Source organism: Bombina bombina, chromosome 9, assembly GCF_027579735.1.
Source record: "Bombina bombina isolate aBomBom1 chromosome 9, aBomBom1.pri, whole genome shotgun sequence".
Lineage (NCBI taxonomy): Eukaryota > Metazoa > Chordata > Amphibia > Anura > Bombinatoridae > Bombina > Bombina bombina.
The window spans coordinates 170,676,161-170,698,583 of record NC_069507.1 but is presented as its reverse complement, the minus strand read 5'-3'; the positions used below and the strand labels follow the sequence as shown (position 1 = coordinate 170,698,583).

Sequence of the window (22,423 nt, the reverse complement as noted above, 5' to 3'; positions counted from 1 at the left end):
TTCTCATCCCAGAGTGATCACGTTTACCTCTTAGTTCTGGTAGTTTAGCCAAAACTTCAGTCATAACAGTAGCCATATCTTGTAATGTGATTTGTAATGGCCGCCCAGATGCACTCGGCGCTACAATATCACGCACCTCCTGAGCGGGAGATGCAGGTACTGACACGTGAGGCGAGTTAGTCGGCATAACTCTCCCCTCGTTGTTTGGTGAAATATGTTCAATTTGTACAGATTGACTTTTATTTAAAGTAGCATCAATACAGTTAGTACATAAATTTCTATTGGGCTCCACTTTGGCATTAACACATATAGCACAGAGATATTCCTCTGAATCAGACATGTTTAACACACTAGCAAATAAACAGCAACTTGGAAATACTTTTCAAAGTAATTTACAAATAATATGAAAACGAACTGTGCCTTTAAGAAGCACAGAAAAATATTATAACAGATAAAATAATTAAGTTATAGCATCAATCTTTGTCAGAATATACAGTTTTAGCAAAGGATTGTTCCCCTCAGCAAATGATAACTAACCCAGGCAGCAGAAAAAAATACACAAATAAACGTTTTTTATATCACAGTCAATACAATCAGCACAGCTCTGCTGTAATGATTACTTCCCTCAAAAAAGACTCTTGAGATCCCTGAACTCTGTAGAGATGAACCGGATCATGCAGGAAGAAAATGAACCTCTGACTGAGTTTTTCTGATGCATAGTAAAAGCGCCAAAAATGGCCCCTCCCCCACACACATAACAGTGAGAGGGATCAGTGAACTGCTCTAATTTAAATCAAAACTATTGCCAAGTGGAAAAAAAGTGCCCAAAACATTTTTTCACCCAGTACCTCAGAGAAAAAAACGTTTTTACATGCCAGCAAAAAAACGTTTTACCTCAATAATTAATTGTCATTTAAAACCTATTGCAAGTCCCTGCAAAATAGGTTAAGTCTATGTATACAGTTTAAAAGCCAGAGAAGTACCATTTCCCAGAAAACTGAAGTGTAAAATATACATACATGACAGCCTGATATCAGCTACATCTACTGCATTCAAGGCTGAGTTTACATTATAACGGTATGGCAGGATTTTCTCATCAATTCCATGTCAGAAAATAATAAACTGCTACATACCTCTTTGCAGATTAATCTGCCTGCTGTCCCCTGATCTGAAGTTTACCTCTCCTCAGATGGCCGAGAAACAGCAATATGATCTTAACTACTCCGGCTAAAATCATAGAAAAACTCAGGTAGATTCTTCTTCAAATTCTACCAGAGAAGGAATAACACACTCCGGTGCTATTATAAAATAACAAACTTTTGATTGAAGATATAAAAACTAAATATATCACCATAGTCCTCTCACACATCCTATCTAGTCGTTGGGTGCAAGAGAATGACTGGGGGTGACGTAGAGGGGAGGAGCTATATAGCAACTCTGCTGGGTGAATCCTCTTGCACTTCCTGTAGGGGAGCAGTTAATATCCCACAAGTAATGATGACCCGTGGACTGATCACACTTAACAGAAGAAATTATAATTACATTGTAGCTATTTTAGGATTAATATTTATTTTACAGGCAACTTTGTAATTATTTTAACCAGGTACAATAGCTATTAAATAGTTAAGAACTATTTAATAGTTACCTAGTTAAAATAATTACAAAATTACCTGTAAAATAAATCCTAACCTAAGTTACAATTAAACCTAACACTATACTATCATTAAATTAATTAAATAAAATACCTACAATTACCTACAATTAAACCTAACACTACACTATCAATAAATAAATTAAATACAATTCCTACAAATAACTACAATTAAATAAACTAACTAAAGTACAAAAAATAAAAAAGAACTAAGTTACAAAAAATAAAAAAATATTTACAAACATAAGAAAAATATTACAACAATTTTAAACTAATTACACCTACTCTAAGCCCCCTAATAAAATAACAAAGACCCCCAAAATAAAAAATGCCCTACCCTATTCTAAATTACTAAAGTTCAAAGCTCTTTTACCTTACCAGCCCTGAACAGGGCCCTTTGCGGGGCATGCCCCAAGAAGTTAAGCTCTTTTGCCTGTAAAAAAAACATACAATACCCCCCCCAACATTACAACCCACCACCCACATACCCCTAATCTAAGCCAAACCCCCCTTAAATAAACCTAACACTAAGCCCCTGAAGATCATCCTACCTTGTCTTCACCTCACCAGGTATCACCGATCCGTCCTGGCTCCAAAATCTTCATCCAACCCAAGCGGGGGCTGGCGATCCATCATTCGGTGGCTGAAGAGGTCCAGAAGAGGCTCCAAAGTCTTCATCCTATCCGGGAAGAAGAGGCGATCCGGACCGGCAACCATCTTGATCCAAGCGGCATCTTCTATCTTCATCCGATGACGACCGGCTCCATCCTGAAGACCTCCACCGCGGACCCATCTTCTTCCGGCGACGTCCAACTGAAGAATGACGGTTCCTTTAAGGGACGTCATCCAAGATGGCGTCCCTCGAATTCCGATTGGCTGATAGGATTCTATCAGCCAATCGGAATTAAGGTAGGAATATTCTGATTGGCTGATGGAATCAGCCAATCAGAATCAAGTTCAATCCGATTGGCTGATCCAATCAGCCAATCAGATTGAGCTCGCATTCTATTGGCTGATGGCTTTTTTGCAGGTGTTAGTTTTTTTTCAGCTCAAACAGCCCCATTGTTTTCTATGGGGAATTGTGCACGAGCAAGTTTTTGAGGCTGGCCGCTTGCGTAAGCAACTCTGGTATCGAGAGTTGAAGCTGCGTTAAATATGCTCTACGCTCCTTTTTTGGAGCCTAACGCAGCCTTTATGTGGACTCTCAATACCAGAGTTATTTTTATGGTGCGGCCAGAAAAAAGCCGGCGTTAACTTTTCGGGTCGTTACCGACAAAACTCCAAATCTAGCCGTTAGGGTTTATTTTATAGGTAAGTATTTAGTTTTAAATAGGAAAAATTTAGGTAATGAAAGTAATTTTTATTTAGATTTATTTTAATTATATTTAAGTTAGGGGGTGTTGTTAGGGTTAGACTTAGGTTTAGGGTTTAATAAATTTAGTATAGTGGCGGCGACGTTGGGGGCGGCAGATTAGGGGTTAAATAAATGTAGGTAGGTGTCGGCGATGTTAGGGGTTAATAATATTTAACTAGTGTTTGCGATGCGGGAGTGCGGCGGTTTAGGGGTTAATATGTTTATTATAGTGGCGGCGATGTCGGAGCGACAGATTAGGGGTTAATAATTTTATTTTATAGTGTTTGCGATGCGGGAGGGCCTCGGTTTAGGAGTTAATAGGTAGTTTATGGGTGTTAGTGTACTTTTTAACACTTAAGTTATGAGTTTTATGCTACAGCTTTGTAGCGTAAAACTCATAACTACTGACTTTAGATTGCGTTATGAATCTTGTGGGATAGGCTGTACGCTCACTTTTTGGCCTCCCAGAAAAAGCTTGTAATATCGGCGCTTTGGAAGTCCCATTGAAAAAACATAATTTATGTAAGAACTTACCTGATAAATTAATTTCTTTCATATTAGCAAGAGTCCATGAGCTAGTGACGTATGGGATATACATTCCTACCAGGAGGGGCAAAGTTTCCCAAACCTCAAAATGCCTACAAATACACCCCTCACCACACCCACAAATCAGTTTAATGAATAGCCAAGAAGTGGGGTGATAAGAAAAAAGTGCGAAAGCATAAAAAATAAGGAATTGGAATAATTGTGCTTTATACAAAAAAATCATAACCACCACAAAAAGGGTGGGCCTCATGGACTCTTGCTAATATGAAAGAAATGAATTTATCAGGTAAGTTCTTACATAAATTATGTTTTCTTTCATGTAATTAGCAAGAGTCCATGAGCTAGTGACGTATGGGATAATGACTACCCAAGATGTGGATCTTTCCACGCAAGAGTCACTAGAGAGGGAGGGATAAAATAAAGACAGCCAATTCCGCTGAAAAATAATCCACACCCAAAATAAAGTTTAAATTTTATAATGAAAAAAACTGAAAACATAAGCAGAAGATTCAAACTGAAACAGCTGCCTGAAGTACTTTTCTACCAAAAACTGCTTCAGAAGAAGAAAATACATCAAAATGGTAGAATTTAGTAAAAGTATGCAAAGAAGACCAAGTTGCTGCTTTGCAAATCTGATCAACCGAAGCTTCATTCCTAAACGCCCAGGAAGTAGAAACTGACCTATTAGAATGAGCTGTAATCCTTTGAGGCGGAGTTTTACCCGACTCGACATAAGCATGATGAATTAAAGATTTCAACCAAGATGCCAAAGAAATGGCAGAGGCCTTCTGACCTTTCCTAGAACCAGAAAAGATAACAAATAGACTAGAAGTCTTTTGGAAATTCTTAGTAGCTTCAACATAATATTTCAAAGCTCTAACTACATCCAAAGAATGCAATGATTTCTCCTTAGAATTCTTAGGATTAGGACATAATGAAGGAACCACAATTTCTCTACTAATGTTGTTGGAATTCACAACCTTAGGTAAAAATTCAAAAGAAGTTCGCAACACCGCCTTATCCTGATGAAAAATCAGAAAAGGAGACTCACAAGAAAGAGCAGATAATTCAGAAACTCTTCTGGCAGAAGAGATGGCCAAAAGGAACAAAACTTTCCAAGAAAGTAATTTAATGTCCAATGAATGCATAGGTTCAAACGGAGGAGCTTGAAGAGCCCCCAGAACCAAATTCAAACTCCAAGGAGGAGAAATTGACTTAATAACAGGTTTTATACGCACCAAAGCTTGTACAAAACAATGAATATCAGGAAGATTAGCAATCTTTCTGTGAAAAAGAACAGAAAGAGCAGAGATTTGTCCTTTCAAGGAACTTGCAGACAAACCTTTATCCAAACCATCCTGAAGAAACTGTAAAATTCTTGGAATTCTAAAAATATGCCAGGAAAAATGATGAGAAAGACACCAAGAAATATAAGTCTTCCAGACTCTATAATATATCTCCCTAGATACAGATTTACGAGCCTGTAACATAGTATTAATCACAGAGTCAGAGAAACCTCTTTGACTAAGAATCAAGCGTTCAATCTCCATACCTTTAAATTTAAGGATTTGAGATCCTGATGGAAAAAAGGACCTTGCGACAGAAGGTCTGGTCTTAACGGAAGAGTCCACGGTTGGCAAGAGGCCATCCGGACAAGATCCGCATACCAAAACCTGTGAGGCCATGCTGGAGCTACCAGCAGAACAAACGAGCATTCCTTCAGAATCTTGGAGATCACTCTTGGAAGAAGAACTAGAGGCGGAAAGATATAAGCAGGATGATACTTCCAAGGAAGTGACAATGCATCCACTGCTTCCGCTTGAGGATCCCTGGATCTGGACAGATACCTGGAAAGTTTCTTGTTTAGATGAGAGGCCATCAGATCTATTTCTGGAAGTCCCCACATTTGAACAATCTGAAGAAATACCTCTGGGTGAAGAGACCATTCGCCCGGATGCAACGTTTGGCGACTGAGATAATCCGCTTCCCAATTGTCTATACCTGGGATATGAACCGCAGAAACTAGACAGGAGCTGGATTCCGCCCAAACCAGAATTCGAGATACTTCTTTCATAGCTAGAGGACTGTGAGTCCCTCCTTGATGATTGATGTAAGCCACAGATGTGACATTGTCTGTCTGAAAACAAATGAACGATTCTCTCTTTAGAAGAGGCCAAGACTGAAGAGCTCTGAAAATTGCACAGAGTTCCAAAATATTGATTGGTAATCTCACCTCCTGAGATTCCCAAACCCCTTGTGCCGTCAGAGACCCCCACACAGCTCCCCAACCTGTAAGACTTGCATCTGTTGAAATTACAGTCCAGGTCGGAAGAACAAAAGAAGCCCCCTGAACTAAACGATGGTGATCTGTCCACCACGTCAGAGAGTGTCGTACAATCGGTTTTAAAGATATTAATTGATATATCTTCGTGTAATCCCTGCACCATTGGTTCAGCATACAGAGCTGAAGAGGTCGCATGTGAAAACGAGCAAAGGGGATCGCGTCCGATGCAGCAGTCATAAGACCTAGAATTTCCATGCATAAGGCTACCGAAGGGAATGATTGTGACTGAAGGTTTCGACAAGCTGATATCAATTTTAGACGTCTCTTGTCTGTCAAAGATAGAGTCATGGACACTTAATCTATCTGGAAACCCAAAAAGGTTACCCTTGTCTGAGGAATCAATGAACTTTTTAGTAAATTGATCCTCCAACCATGATCTTGCAGAAACAACACAAGTCGATTCGTATGAGATTCTGCTAAACGTGAAGACTGAGCAAGTACCAAGATATCGTCCAAATAAGGAAATATTTTTAGATCCAGAACTGGTCTGAAGGAATTCTCCTTCTTTGGTACAATGAAGAGATTTGAATAAAACCCCAGCCCCTGTTCCAGAACTGGAACTGGCATAATTACTCCAGCCAACTCTAGATCTGAAACACATTTCAGAAATGCTTGAGCCTTCGCTGGATTTACTGGGACACGGGAAAGAAAAAATCTCTTTGCAGGAGGTCTTATCTTGAAACCAATTCTGTACCCTTCTGAAACAATGTTCTGAATCCAAAGATTGTGAACGGAATTGATCCAAATTTCTTTGAAAAAACGTAATCTGCCCCCTACCAGCTGAGCTGGAATGAGGGCCGCACCTTCATGTGGACTTAGGAGCTGGCTTTGATTTTCTAAAAGGCTTGGATTTATTCCAGACTGGAGATGGTTTCCAAACTGATACCGCTCCTGAGGATGAAGGATCAGGCTTTTATTCCTTGTTGTGACAAAAGGAACGAAAATGATTATTTGACCTGAATTTACCTTTAGACTTTTTATCCTGAGGTAAAAAAGTTCCTTTCCCTCCAGTAACAGTTGAGATAATAGAATCCAACTGAGAACCAAATAATTTATTACCCTGGAAAGAAAGGGAAAGCAAAGTAGACTTAGAAGACATATCAGCATTCCAAGTTTTAAGCCATAAAGCTCTTCTAGCTAAAATAGCTAGAGACATACACCTGACATCAACTCTAATGATATCAAAGATGGCATCACAAATAAAATTATTAGCATGTTGAAGCAGAATAATAATGCTATGAGAATTATGATCTGTAACTTGTTGCGCTAAAGCTTCCAACCAAAAAGTTGAAGCTGCAGCAACATCCGCTAAAGATATAGCAAGTCTAAGAAGATTACCTGAACACAAATAAGCTTTTCTTAGAAAGGATTCAATTTTCCTATCTAAAGGATCCTTAAAGGAAGTACCATCTGCCGTAGGAATAGTAGTACGCTTAGCAAGAGTAGAGACAGCCCCATCAACCTTAGGGATTTTGTCCCAAAACTCTAATCTGTCAGATGGCACAGGATATAATTGCTTAAAACGTTTAGAAGGAGTAAATGAATTACCCAAATTATTCCATTCCCTGGAAATAACTTCAGAAATAGCACCAGGAACAGGAAAAACTTCTGGAATAACTACAGGAGATTTAAAAACCTTATCTAAATGTTTAGATTTAGTATCAAGAGGACCAGAATCCTCAATTTCTAATGCAATTAGGACTTCTTTAAGTAAAGAACAAATAAATTCCATTTTAAATAAATATGAAGATTTATCAGCATCAACCTCTGAGACAGAATCCTCTGAACCAGAAGAACCACTATCAGAATCAGAATGATGATGTTCATTTAAAAATTCATCTGAACAATGAGAAGTTTTAAAAGACTTTTTATGTTTACTAGAAGGAGGAATAACAGACATAGCCTTCATAATGGATTTAGAAACAAAATCTCTTATGTTATCAGGAACACTCTGAGTATTAGATGTTGACGGAACAGCAACAGGTAATGGAACTTTACTAAAGGAAATATTATCTGCATTAACAAGTTTGTCATGACATTCAATACAAACAACAGCTGGAGGAACAGCTACCAAAAGTTTACAGCAGATACACTTAGCTTTGGCAGCTCCAGCACCAGGCAGCGATTTTCCAGAAGTATCTTCTGACTCAGTTGCAACGTGGGACATCTTGCAATATGTAATAGAAAAAACAACATATAAAGCAAAATTAATCAAATTCCTTAAATGACAGTTTCAGGAATGGGAAAAAATGCCAGTGAACAAGCTTCTAGCAACCAGAAGCAATAAATAATGAGACTTAAATAATGTGGAGACGAAAGTGACGCCCATATTTTTTTAGCGCCAAATAAGACGCCCACATTATTTGGCGCCTAAATGCTTTTGGCGCCAAAAATGACACCACATCCAGAACGCCGACACTTTTGGCGCAAAAGAACGTCAAAAATGACGCAACTTCCGGCGACACGTATGACGCCGGAAACACAAAAAATTTTTGCGCCAAAAAAGTCCGTGCCAAGAATGACGCAATAAAATGAAGCATTTTCAGCCCCCGCGAGCCTAACAGCCCACGGGGAAAAAGTCAAATTTTAAAGGTAAGAAAAAAATGATTGATTCAAATGCATTATCTGTCTGAAAATAAGGAATGTTGAACATCCTGAGTCAAGGCAAATAAATGTTTGAATACATATATTTAGAACTTTATAAAAAAGTGCCCAACCATAGCTTAGAGTGTCACAGAAAATAAGACTTACTTACCCCAGGACACTCATCTACATGTTGTAGAAAGCCAAACCAGTACTGAAACGAAAATCAGTAGAGGTAATGGTATATATATATAAGAGTATATTGTCGATCTGAAAAGGGAGGTAAGAGATGAATCTCTACGACCGATAACAGAGAACCTATGAAATAGACCCCGTAGAAGGAGATCATTGAATTCAAATAGGCAATACTCTCCTCACATCCCTCTGACATTCACTGCACGCTGAGAGGAAAACCGGGCTCCAACCTGCTGCGGAGCGCATATCAACGTAGAATCTAGCACAAACTTACTTCACCACCTCCATAGGAGGCAAAGTTTGTAAAACTGATTTGTGGGTGTGGTGAGGGGTGTATTTGTAGGCATTTTGAGGTTTGGGAAACTTTGCCCCTCCTGGTAGGAATGTATATCCCATACGTCACTAGCTCATGGACTCTTGCTAATTACATGAAAGAAAAGACTTTACACAAATTGTGTAAGTTAATTTGCGTTAAGGCCAAAAAAAGAGTGCAGTGCCCCTAAAGCTGCAAGACTCGTAATACCAGCGGTAGTGAAAAAGCAGCGTTATGAGCCTTAACGCTGATTTTTCACTCATACCGCAAAACTCGTAATCTAGCCGAAAGAAAGGTAAAAACATAGAAGAACCTGCCTCATATAGACCGATATCTGTTTTGAACGCAGACTATAAAATTTTAACCTCTATCATAGCAGCTAGATTAATGGGCTGCCTCGATAAAATTATCCATCCTGATCAAGCAGGCTTCTTGGCATCAAGAAAATAGTCAAAAAATATACGTAAAGTTATAACCTTTCTACATTATATGTGGAATATAGAAAACAGAGGAAAGCAATTAAAGTACAGCCTTATTGACACTTGATGCCGAGAAGGCCTTTGACTCAATCAAATGGGAATATTTATTCCAAGCATTAGAAAAATGTGGCTTTAAAAAACAATTTTTACAATTTATCCATAATGTTTATAGAAATCCGATATCATATTTATTGATCAATAGCTCATTAACACCGGGAATATTATTTAAAAAAGATGCTAGGCAGGGTTTCCCGCTTTCCCCCTTACTTTTTAATATAGCACTTGAACCCCTGGCCATATGGTTAAGGGAGGTTTATGAGGGGATCCCGATGTCCACACAAACACTTAAAATTATTTTATATGCAGATGACCTGTTAATCTTCCTACACAATACATCGCAATCAATACCCCTAACTCTAAAACATGTTTAAACCTTTATAGAACCTTTTCAGGGTACAGGATAAATTATGATAAAAGCAAACTTATGTGGGTTTAACCCCTTAATGACCACAGCACTTTTCCATTTTCTGTCCGTTTGGGACCAAGGCTATTTTTACATTTCTGCGGTGTTTGTGTTTAGCTGTAATTTTCCTCTTACTCATTTACTGTACCCACACATATTATATACCGTTTTTCTCGCCATTAAATGGACTTTCTAAAGATACCATTATTTTCATCATATCTTATAATTTACTATAAAAAAAAATATAAAATATGAGGAAAAAATGGAAAAAAAACACACTTTTTCTAACTTTGACCCCAAAAATCTGTTACACATCTATGACCACCAAAAAACACCCATGCTAAATAGTTTCTAAATTTTGTCCTGAGTTTAGAAATACCCAATGTTTACATGTTCTTTGCTTTTTTTGCAAGTTATAGGGCCATAAATACAAGTAGCACTTTGCTATTTCCAAACCACTTTTTTTCAAAATTAGCGCTAGTTACATTGGAACACTGATATCTTTCAGGAATACCTGAATATCCATTGACATGTGTATATTTTTTTTTAGAAGACAACCCAAAGTATTGATTTAGGCCCATTTTGGTATATTTCATGCCACCATTTCACCGCCAAATGCGATCAAATAAAAAAAATCGTTCACTTTTTCACAAATTTTTTCACAAACTTTAGGTTTCTCACTGAAATTATTTACAAACAGCTTGTGCAAATATGGCACAAATGGTTGTAAATTCTTCTCTGGGATCCCCTTTGTTCATAAATAGCAGACTTATATGGCTTTGGTGTTGCTTTTTGGTAATTAGAATGCCACTAAATGCCACTGCGCACCACACGTGTATTATGCCCAGCAGTGTAGGGGTTAATTAGGGAGCATGTAGGGAGCTTTTTGGGGTAATTTTAGCTTTAGTGTAGTGTAGTAGACAACCCCAAGTATTGATCTAGGCCCATTTTGGTATATTTCATGCCACCATTTCACCGCCAAATGTGATCAAATAAAAAAAAAAGTTACATTTTTCACAATTTTAGGTTTCTCACTGAAATAATTTACAAACAGCTTGTGCAGTTATGGCACAAATGGTTGTAAATGCTTCTCTGGGATCCCCTTTGTTCAGAAATAGCAGACATATATGGCTTTGGCATTGCTTTTTGGTATTTAGAAGGCCGCTAAATGCCGCTGCGCATCACACGTGTATTATGGCTAGCAGTGAAGGGGTTAATTAGGTAGCTTGTAGGGAGCTTGCAGGGTTAATATTAGATTTAGTGTAGAGCTCAGCCTCCCACCTGAAACATCAGACCCCCTGATCCCTCCCAAACAGCTCTCTTCCCTCCCCCACCCCACAATTGTCCCCGCCATCTTAAGTACTGGCAGAAACTCTGCCAGTACTAAAATAAAAGGTATTTGGCCCTTTTTTTAAAAAAAAAAAAGAAGCATATTTACATATGCTGATGTGTACGATCCCCCCTTAGACCCCAACCTCACTGATCCCCCCTAAAAAGCTCTATAACCCTCCCACTCTAACTTAATGGGCGCCATCTTGGGTACTGGCAGCTGTCTGCCAGTACCCAGTTTAGAAGAAAAAAATGTTTTTTTTTAACATTTATTAAAAGTTTCTGTAGTGTAGCTTCCCCCCACACAAAACCAACCCCCCACCCCTCCATGATCACTTTTTGTGCTTTTGCACAAACAAGATTAGGTCTTAATTATTAAAACATTTTCCGTAGTGTAGCGGTTCCCACCCGCTCCCGCCCCGTGCACGCGCCCGCCCGCCACCCTCCGTGCACGCGCGCGCGCCCGTGCGCGCCCCCGACGATCGCGCCCCCGATCCCGCCCCCCTTGACGTCATGCGGCACACCGATGGCCGCCCACCCGCCTCCCAAGTCGGCTCCCACCCACCAACGAAACCGGCCATCGATGTCCGGTGCAGAGAGGGCCACAGAGTGGCTCTCTCTGCATCGGATGGCCGTAAAAGGTTATTGCAGGATGCCTCCATATCGAGGCATCACTGCAATAACCGGAAAGCAGCTGGAAGCGAGCAGGATCGCTTCCAGCTGCTTTCCACACCGAGGACGTGCAGGGTACGTCCTCAGGCATTAACTGCCTTTTTTTTGAGGACGTACCCTGCACGTCCTCGGTCATTAAGGGGTTAAAAGATAAGATCTAGTTTACAGGAAATTCCTTTTAAAATAGTAGATTCACTTACTTACCTGGGCATACATTTGCATAAAAACCCAAAAAACTGGTATAAATTAAATTTCCAAATACTTATTCAAAAGATTAAAAAAGATTTAGAAGTCTGGACCTCCTTCCCGCTTTCGATATCTGCAAGAGCTAGTCTTATCAAAACAATTATTTTCCTACGATTACTGTATCCACTGCAGAACCTCCCATTATTTCTAAAAAGGTCAGACATACGTAAAATACACACTATGTTCATAGAATTTATTTGGAAGGGGAGTAAGGCTTGTATCTCCTTAAATAAACTCATGCAAAAACGAAGCATGGCAGGTCTTGCATTGCCTAATATTGGTTTTTATAATCTGGCCGCTTTGGTTAAAGTGGCAATTGACTGGTTGGCAGATTCCAACTGGTTTACTTCGCATGAGATTGAAAGCTTTATTATCCACCCATTTTCATTAAAAGCTATGTTACATAACTCCTACAGAAAAATCCCTGGCAATGTAAAGGATTTGATTACGATTAATAACATAATTACGGCATGGCATAAGTTTTGTACTCTAATTGGAGTGGACTATTCTCTAACCGAATATTTACCAATAACAGGCAATGCTGAATTTACTCCTGGCATTAATCAGAAAGTATTTAAGATTTGGGAGGAAAAGGGCCTGAAATATATCTCTATCAAATGTTATCAAACTCAGGTGGTATACAATTGGTGGGGGGGGGGGGGGGGCACGCCCCGGGGTAAGGAGGGTTTCTTTTTTTCCTGGTCCTCTTTTTTTTTATTTTTGTGTCTCTCTTTTTCTTTCTTTTATTACCTTGAATAACAAACCAACATAATGGTAAAATAAGTATTTAAGTGAATTGTAGACAATGTTAAATATGCGCCGAATGGTGTGCTTTAATGTTTGTTAAACTAAATTGTACTATACTACTTTTTGTTATCTAAATTTTCTGTATTTGAGCATGCATTTTTTTCAAAACACCTTGCATGGTGTAGACACACAGTGTATTATTGTATTGTTTGTTGGCTATAAATAGAAAAAAAAAAAAAAAAAAAGTAACTATACGCTGATAAATTATCTCATTGAAAATACTGTATCTCATTAAGTATTTAACTTTACAACCTATAACTGTTTTTCATAGTCATGCTGATAACCAGCACTGTACGTGTTATCATGGATTAATCACCAGCGGATGCATACCTCAGGCCAGCTGCATAAAAAATATACAGTGCATTGCAATACAACAAAATAAAGGTTTTAAACTTGCTTAAAGGTTATTAGGCTATTAGCAAAATTTACAAGGTTTTGCAAATCAACAGCATTTCAGGGCTAAACCCCCTGAAAACCATAGTGGAATTCATATTCCTGGTTTCCTTTGCTGTGGCCAATTAGGAGCAGATGTATAAGACCTGGTACTCTTCACCTAAGCAATCACGGTGCTTTACAGGGATTGCAAACTTTTATGAGTGCTGTGCTGAAATAATAATATAAAGTCAGGTATGACGGTCTCATTTTTAAGTCAGTCTTAAAAACAATAACTAATATTCATAAACAATAATAAATATTCATACTGCATGTCAGTCCCATACCTTAATATCCCCTGGGCTATATAGCTGCTAAATGTCAAAATGGAAAAATGCTAAAATACTACTCACCTTATACAATCTCTTTAAGGGTTAATTGAAGTCCATAATACAAACACTTGTGTGTTACAAGGTGTTGGCAGAAAACGATCTGAAGTGTTTCAAACATGCGCTTCATTAGAGATCAGATATTTTATATAAATTTCTGACAGTCTGATATATAGGGGCGTTTATGGGTTGTTTCTGCTGTCTAGCCAGTGTCTGGTACTTTAGTTTCCAAGCATGGTAGCTGTCTTACAAACACTATGCATGGAACCTGTATAGATGGAGAATAGCTTTGGGTCTTGCTGCCATAATGTGTAGCAGTAAGGTAGGCAAATAAAGTAGCGCCAAAAGAGACATCCACCCTAAATGCAACACTCTTGAGTGTCATTAATAATCACTCTAATTATTATACATGGAACATGGAACTCCTGGTGTAGAATGTTTCAGGGTCAACTAAACGTCACCAAACTTATGAATAATGGAGGCACACTATACTTTCTGGAGGGTTTGGAATATGCACAACTTTAAATTTTACAGCAAAATAAATAATATGTGTATAGTAAAATATGCTTTTAATCTCCTTATTTTATGGGGGCTACATTTTGTGTTTAACCCCGTAACGACAGCCAACGGTTATTTTAACTCTCAGAGGTTAAATAATGTAGCTCTTGATGACATGTAGTAATAGTGCATCTTGGTGCTGTTGGGAAGACCTGTGCTCTTATAGGGCTGAAAACCAATTTATGTGATGTACAGGGTACGTCCGTGTCATTAGGGGGTTATTATCCATTAAATTGTGGGGTTTACTTATACATTACATTTTATTCAACTTGGTTGTCATAAAGCTCCTCTTACCCTCCACCACTGATGATGTGAGAATTGGTGAGAACAAATCGACACACGTCTTCTTGGTGGCCTAAAAACACAGCAAAAGGTCGCCTGTGAAGACCATTGGTGTGAGGACGTAGTTGATACCCTCTGATTTCTTCTGCCTGGGAAAGGTACAACCGATCACCATCTAGTTGGATCCATGGCATTAAGCTGAAACATTTAAAAAAAACAGTAAGCTCTCAAGTCGAAAAAAATAGGATTACAATAACACACAACAGATTATTGAACTTCAAAGTGCCCCATACTATTGCTTCTTGTACAAGTTTTAAATATGAATTCCCTGATACCAGTTCAGTGCTATTCTAGACAATGGATCGAAGGGATAGGTAGAACAAAATAAATCACATGTTAACAGCTTTCTCTTAGTCTCAGTAAACTTCATCAGCACATGACAGGTTCCTTACTTGCTGAAGCTGGTATAGAGTATCCAAAAAAGTATCCACATAAGTTTTGGTGAGTTATTACAATAACAAAGTTCCAAAGAGCAACAAAATGCTGGTTGCAAAAAAGAATTACATTAGAATGTTGGAAAGGTTTAACCAGGAGGTTTATGAATTGATTGATAGTTTTATAAACAAATCGGTAGTGGATGTTTCTCTTTGAAAACTTTATTTAAGTGCAAATCTAGATCTTAGTGTGCGGCACTTTCACAAGATGAAATATGGCTACGAAAAAACTGCTCTTCTTGTAATTAATCTCTGAAATTTGTATCATATCCATTCACCCTGGGAAAAGCTGAAGTGTCTTCTGTGGAAAGGAGAGAGAGAGAGAGAGACACACACACACAAAAAGAAAGAAGGAGAAAGAGAGAAAAAGAAGCAGAGGAGAAAGATAGAAAAATAAAGCGAGGAGAAAGAAAAGAAAAAAGGAGAGAGAGCAAATGAGAAAGCACAAGAGAGAAAGAATGAGAAAGAGAACAAGAGAAGAAAAGAACGAACAAAAGAAACAAAATATTTGTTGTTGGGGGGGGATGTGTGTGTGTCACATAAAAGGACAGTAAACACCTTGAAAGTACAAAACATTTCGGTTTTGCTGTGATAGAATAACAAATCGACCAAGTCTTAAGGTTTTAAAACAAATTATCCTTTTGGCTGCAATTATTCTTCTTCAATAGCCAAACTCCATCTATAATTAACTAAATTATTCCTATTTAAAACTAAATACCTATAAAATAAACCCTAGGATAGCTACAATATAACTAATAGTTACATTGTATCTAGCTTATGGTTTATCTTTATTTTACAGGCAAGTTTGTATTTATTTTAACTAGGTACAATAGTTATTAAATAGTTAACTATTTAATAACTACCTAGTTAAAATAAATACAAATTTACCTGTAAAATAAAACCTAAGATAAGTTACAATTACACCTAACACTACACTATAATTAAATTAATTCCCTACATTACAATAAAATAAAATAAACTAAAGTACAAAAAAAAACCCCACTAAATTACAGAAAATAATAAAATAATTACAAGTTTTTTAAACTAATTACACCTAATCTAATCCCCCATATAAAAAAAAAAAAAAAAAAAAAAAAAGCCCTACCCTATACTAAATTACAAATAGCCCTTAAAAGGGCTTTTTGCGGGGCATTGCCCCAAAGTAATCAGCTCTTTTACCTGTAAAAAAAAGTACAATACCCCCCCAACATTAAAACCCACCACCCACACACCCAACCCTACTCTAAAACACACCCAATCCCCCTTAATAAAACCTAACACTAACCCCTTGAAGATCACCCTACCTTGAGAAGTCTTCACCCAACCGGGCCGAAGTCCTCTACGAAGCCGGGCGAAGTGATCCTCCAGACGGGCAGAAGTCTTCATCCAAGCCAGGAAGAAGAGGTCCTCCAGACGGGCAGAAGTCTTCATCCAGACGGCATCTTCTATCTTCATCCATCCGGAGCGGGTCCATCTTCAAGACATCCGACGCGGAGCATCCTCTTCTGTCTTCATCTGACGACTAAATGACGGTACCTTTAAGTGACGTCATCCAAGATGGCGTTGCTTCAATTCCAATTGGCTGATAGAATTCTATCAGCCAATCGGAATTAAGTTAGAAAAAATCCTATTGGCTGATCCAATCAGCCAATAGGATTGAGCTTGCATTCTATTGGCTGTTCCAATCAGCCAATAGAATGCGAGCTCAATCCTATTGGCTGATTGGATCAGCCAATAGAATTGAACTTCAATCCTATTGGCTGATTGCATCAGCTAATAGGATTTTTTCTACCTTAATTCCGATTGGCTGATAGAATTCTATCAGTCAATCGGAATTGAAGGGACGACATCTTGGATGACGTCACTTAAAGGTACCGTCATTTAGTCGTCAGATGAAGACAGAAGAGGATGCTCCACGTCGGATGGCTTGAAGATGGACCCGCTCCGCGCCGGATGGATGAAGATAGAAGATGCCGCCTGGATGAAGACTTCTGCCCGGCTTGGATGAAGACTTCTGCCCGTCTGGAGGACCACTTCGCCCGGCTTCGTTGAAGACTTCGGCCCGGTTGGGTGAAGACTTCTCAAGGTAGGGTGATCTTCAAGGGGTTAGTGTTAGGTTTTATTAAGGGGGTATTGGATGGGTTTTAGAGTAGGGTTGGGTGTGTGGGTGGTGGGTTTTAATGTTGGGGGGTACTGTACTTTTTTTTTTTTTTTTACAGGTAAAAGAGCTGATTACTTTGGGGCAATGCCCCGCAAAAGGCCCTTTTAAGGGCTATTTGTAATTTAGTATAGGGTAGAGATTTTTATTATTTTGGGGGGCTTTTTTATTTTATTAGGGGGATTAGAGTAGGTGTGATTAGTTTAAAAAACTTGTAATTATTTTATTATTTTCTGTAATTTAGAGTTTTTTTCGTACTTTAGATAATTGTATTTAATTGCTGATCTCTACACTAAAGCTAAAAGTAACCCTGCAAGCTCCCTACAAGCTTCCTAATTAACCCCTTCACTGCTGGGCATAATATAAGTGTGGTGCGCAGCAGCATTTAGCAGCCTTCTAATTGCCAAAAAGCAATGCCAAAGTCATATATGTCTGCTATTTCTAAACAAAGGGGATCCCAGAGAAGCATTTACAACCATTTGTGCCATAATTGCACAAGCTGTTTGTAAATAATTTCAGTGAGAAACCTAAAATTGTGAAAAAGTGAACGATTTTTTTTATTTGATAGCATTTGGCGGTGAAATGGTGGCATGAAATATACCAAAATGGGCCTAGATCAATACTTTGGGTTGTCTACTACACTACACTAAAGCTAAAATTAACCCTACAAGCTCCCTCATTAACCCCTTCACTGCTGGACATAATACACGTGTGGTGCACAGCGGCATTTAGCAGCCTTCTAATTACCAAAAAGCAATGCCAAAGCCATATACGTCTGCTATTTCTGAACAAAGGGGATCCCAGTAAAGCATTTACAACCATTTGTGCCATAATTGCACAAGCTGTTTGTAAAAAATTTCAGTGAGAAACCTAAAATTGTGAAAAAGTGAACGATTTTTTTTTATTTGATCGCATTTGGCTGTGAAATGGTTGCATGAAATATACCAAAAAGGGCCTAGATCAATACTTTGGGTTGTCTTCTAAAAAAATATATATACATGTTAAGGGATATTCAGGGATTCCAGACAGATATCAGTGTTCCAATATAACTATCGCTAATTTTGAAAAAAAGTGGTTTGGAAATAGCAAAGTGCTACTTGTACCTATTGCCCTATAACTTGCAAAAAAAGAAAAGAACATGTAGCATTGGGTATTTCTAAACTCAGGACAAAATTTAGAAACTATTTAGCATGGGTGTTTTTTGGTGGTTGTAGATGTGTAACAGATTTTGGGGGTCAAAGTTAGAAAAAGTGTGGTTTTATTCATTTTTTTCCTCATATTTTATAAAAAAAAAATGATAGTAAATTATAAGATATGATGAAAATAATGGTATCTTTAGAAAAAAACATTTAATATCGAGAAAAACGGTTTATAATATGTGTGGGTACAGTAAATAAGAGGAAAATTACAGCTAAACTCAAACACCGCAGAAATGTAAAAATAGACGGTCCCAAACGGTCAGAAAATGGAAAAGTGCTGTGGTCCTTAAGGGGTTAAATAAAACGGGTCCAAGATCTGACCCTTGGGTTAGGTTGCCATACGTCCTAGAAAACTGTAAAGTCCTGTATTTTATTGAATACAACATGTCCCATCAGGTTCCCTATAAATCCCATTTTTTTTTTATCATTGCACGTGAAGAGGCTCAGTAACACTCCATCCAAGTGTTGTATACCTCCCTCTTTCTTGTTTTCTAGCCTTCAGCTTACTTAAAGGGACAGTCTAGTATAAATTAAACTTTCATTATTCAGATAGGACTTTTAATTTTAATCAACTTTCCAATTTACTTTTATTATCAAATTTGCTTTTTTCTCTTGGTATTCTTAGTTTAAACTAAACATAGGTAGACCTGCTAATTTCTAAGCCTTTGAGGGCTGCCTCTTATCACATGCTTTTTAAATTTATTTTCAACACAAAGAGACAGAAAGTACACGTGGGCCATATAGATAACACTGTGTTCAGGCACAGAGGGTTATTTAAGATTTAGCACAAAACAATGCTAAATTTAAGACAATAGATAATAAACAGTCAAAGTCATGTGATCAGGGGGCTGGAAGAAAGTTCCTAGATACAAGGTAATCACAGAGGTAAAAAGAATATTAATATAACTGTGTTGGTTATGCAAAACTGGGGAATGGGTAATAAAGGGATTATCTAACTTTTAAAACAATATGGTAGACTGTCCCTTTAACCCAGCTGTTACAGTTTTAGATATTTTATAATTGTGACACCCTGGGGTGACAGTGACCCATCACACGTGACACTACAGAACTTAAAACATGGTGCTCCAGGAATTCTGCGTGGTGTTACATTAGAAGTGTGCGCTGCTAGAATCCCTACAAATGTGCTCATGAGAGGAATAGACTTAGCTCCATGCACATAGAGAACTTGCCCTTACTAGGTATGGCTGTCAGGAAAGCAGAGCTTTGGGACGTCATCATGTGCGCAATGCCTGAAGCTTTGGCTGCAGTGCTTAGCTGTATAAGCTAGACAATGAGATAAGGGGAGCTGCTAAAGGGCACTGTATGTGTGCGAGGATATAACCTGTTTAATTATTATTCATTTATAAAGTAGCACTATGTCAAAATAACCATGTGTATCAGTTACTTGTGAGCTAACACTGTGAAATATGTCCATACCTTGAGTCGGCCTTCTGCCAATATCCTATACTTCTCAAGCTAAAATGCGGAAGAGCTTTTATACCATGAGGGGCATTTTCTCTATTCGGTGGGGTTTATGATGCCCAGTTTCCTCTCCTTGCTAAGGGTTTTTAGTATTTTGAAACTTTTGTATATGCTGTGAATTATTTATTGTGTGTAGTTTTCTGACAGCACTAGGAATTTGTAAGCTTTATTACATCCTCATTCTAATTTAAATATCACTTTGTCCTGGTTTTGTGGAAGATAATTATGGCAACCCAACCCTTGGGGAACCTAAAAATTGTATTTAAAAAATTGAATGTGCTTACTGCTGCACAATTTAACAAAGTGATTTCATAATAATATGTGCAACAAACACTGAAAACATTTAACTAATTTTAGCTTAAAGGGACAGTATACACTCATTTTCATATAACTGCATGTAATAGACACTACTATAAAGAATAAGATGCACAGATACTGATATAAAAATCCAGTATAAAACTGTTTAAAAACTTACTTAGAAGCTGTCAGTTTAGCTCTGTTGAAAAGGTAGCTGGAAAGCCCACTGCAAGTGGGAAATAAGACCCTCCCCCTTCTTTTGCATATGAAAACAGAATTTATGTTTACCTGATAAATTACTTTCTCCAACGGTGTGTCCGGTCCACGGCGTCATCCTTACTTGTGGGATATTCTCTTCCCCAACAGGAAATGGCAAAGAGCCCAGCAAAGCTGGTCACATGATCCCTCCTAGGCTCCGCCTACCCCAGTCATTCGACCGACGTTAAGGAGGAATATTTGCATAGGAGAAACCATATGGTACCGTGGTGACTGTAGTTAAAGAAAATAAATTATCAGACCTGATTAAAAAAACCAGGGCGGGCCGTGGACCGGACACACCGTTGGAGAAAGTAATTTATCAGGTAAACATAAATTCTGTTTTCTCCAACATAGGTGTGTCCGGTCCACGGCGTCATCCTTACTTGTGGGAACCAATACCAAAGCTTTAGGACACGGATGAAGGGAGGGAGCAAATCAGGTCACCTAAATGGAAGGCACCACGGCTTGCAAAACCTTTCTCCCAAAAATAGCCTCAGAAGAAGCAAAAGTATCAAACTTGTAAAATTTGGTAAAAGTGTGCAGTGAAGACCAAGTCGCTGCCCTACATATCTGATCAACAGAAGCCTCGTTCTTGAAGGCCCAAGTGGAAGCCACAGCCCTAGTGGAATGAGCCGTGATTCTTTCGGGAGGCTGCCGTCCGGCAGTCTCGTAAGCCAATCTGATGATGCTTTTAATCCAAAAGGAGAGAGAGGTAGAAGTTGCTTTTTGACCTCTCCTTTTACCGGAATAAACAACAAACAAGGAAGATGTTTGTCTAAAATCCTTTGTAGCATCTAAATAGAATTTTAGAGCGCGAACAACATCCAAATTGTGCAACAAACGTTCCTTCTTTGAAACTGGTTTCGGACACAGAGAAGGTACGATAATCTCCTGGTTAATGTTTTTGTTAGAAACAACTTTTGGAAGAAAACCAGGTTTAGTACGCAAAACCACCTTATCTGCATGGAACACCAGATAAGGAGGAGAACACTGCAGAGCAGATAATTCTGAAACTCTTCTAGCAGAAGAAATTGCAACCAAAAACAAAACTTTCCAAGATAATAACTTAATATCAACGGAATGTAAGGGTTCAAACGGAACCCCCTGAAGAACTGAAAGAACTAAATTGAGACTCCAAGGAGGAGTCAAAGGTTTGTAAACAGGCTTGATTCTAACCAGAGCCTGAACAAAGGCTTGAACATCTGGCACAGCTGCCAGCTTTTTGTGAAGTAACACAGACAAGGCAGAAATCTGTCCCTTCAGGGATCTTGCAGATAATCCTTTTTCCAATCCGTCTTGAAGGAAGGATAGAATCTTAGGAATCTTAACCTTGTCCCAAGGGAATCCTTTAGATTCACACCAACAGATATATTTTTTCCAAATTTTGTGGTAAATCTTTCTAGTTACAGGCTTTCTGGCCTGAATAAGAGTATCGATAACAGAATCTGAGAACCCTCGCTTTGATAAAATCAAGCGTTCAATCTCCAAGCAGTCAGCTGGAGTGAAACCAGATTCGGATGTTCGAACGGACCCTGAACAAGAAGGTCTCGTCTCAAAGGTAGCTTCCAAGGTGGAGCCGATGACATATTCACCAGATCTGCATACCAAGTCCTGCGTGGCCACGCAGGAGCTATCAAGATCACCGACGCCCTCTCCTGGTTGATCCTGGCTACCAGCCTGGGGATGAGAGGAAACGGCGGGAACACATAAGCTAGTTTGAAGGTCCAAGGTGCTACTAGTGCATCCACTAGAGCCGCCTTGGGATCCCTGGATCTGGACCCGTAGCAAGGAACTTTGAAGTTCTGACGAGAGGCCATCAGATCCATGTCTGGAATGCCCCACAGCTGAGTGACTTGGGCAAAGATTTCCGGATGGAGTTCCCACTCCCCCGGATGCAAAGTCTGACGACTCAGAAAATCCGCTTCCCAATTTTCCACTCCTGGGATGTGGAT

At 38.7% G+C, this 22,423-nt stretch overlaps 1 protein-coding gene across 2 annotated transcripts in view; it reads right to left on the bottom strand.

Annotated features, from left to right (window-relative positions):
* The window catches only part of FBXW4 (F-box and WD repeat domain containing 4), a 621,158-nt gene that overhangs the window by 467,001 nt on the left and 131,734 nt on the right, over positions 1–22,423 (bottom strand). For both annotated transcript variants that reach the window (XM_053692483.1, XM_053692484.1), the window contains exon 3: positions 14,596–14,781. In XM_053692483.1, coding sequence (XP_053548458.1) covers positions 14,596–14,781 — 186 coding nt within the window. The remainder of the gene's footprint in view (positions 1–14,595; positions 14,782–22,423) is intronic.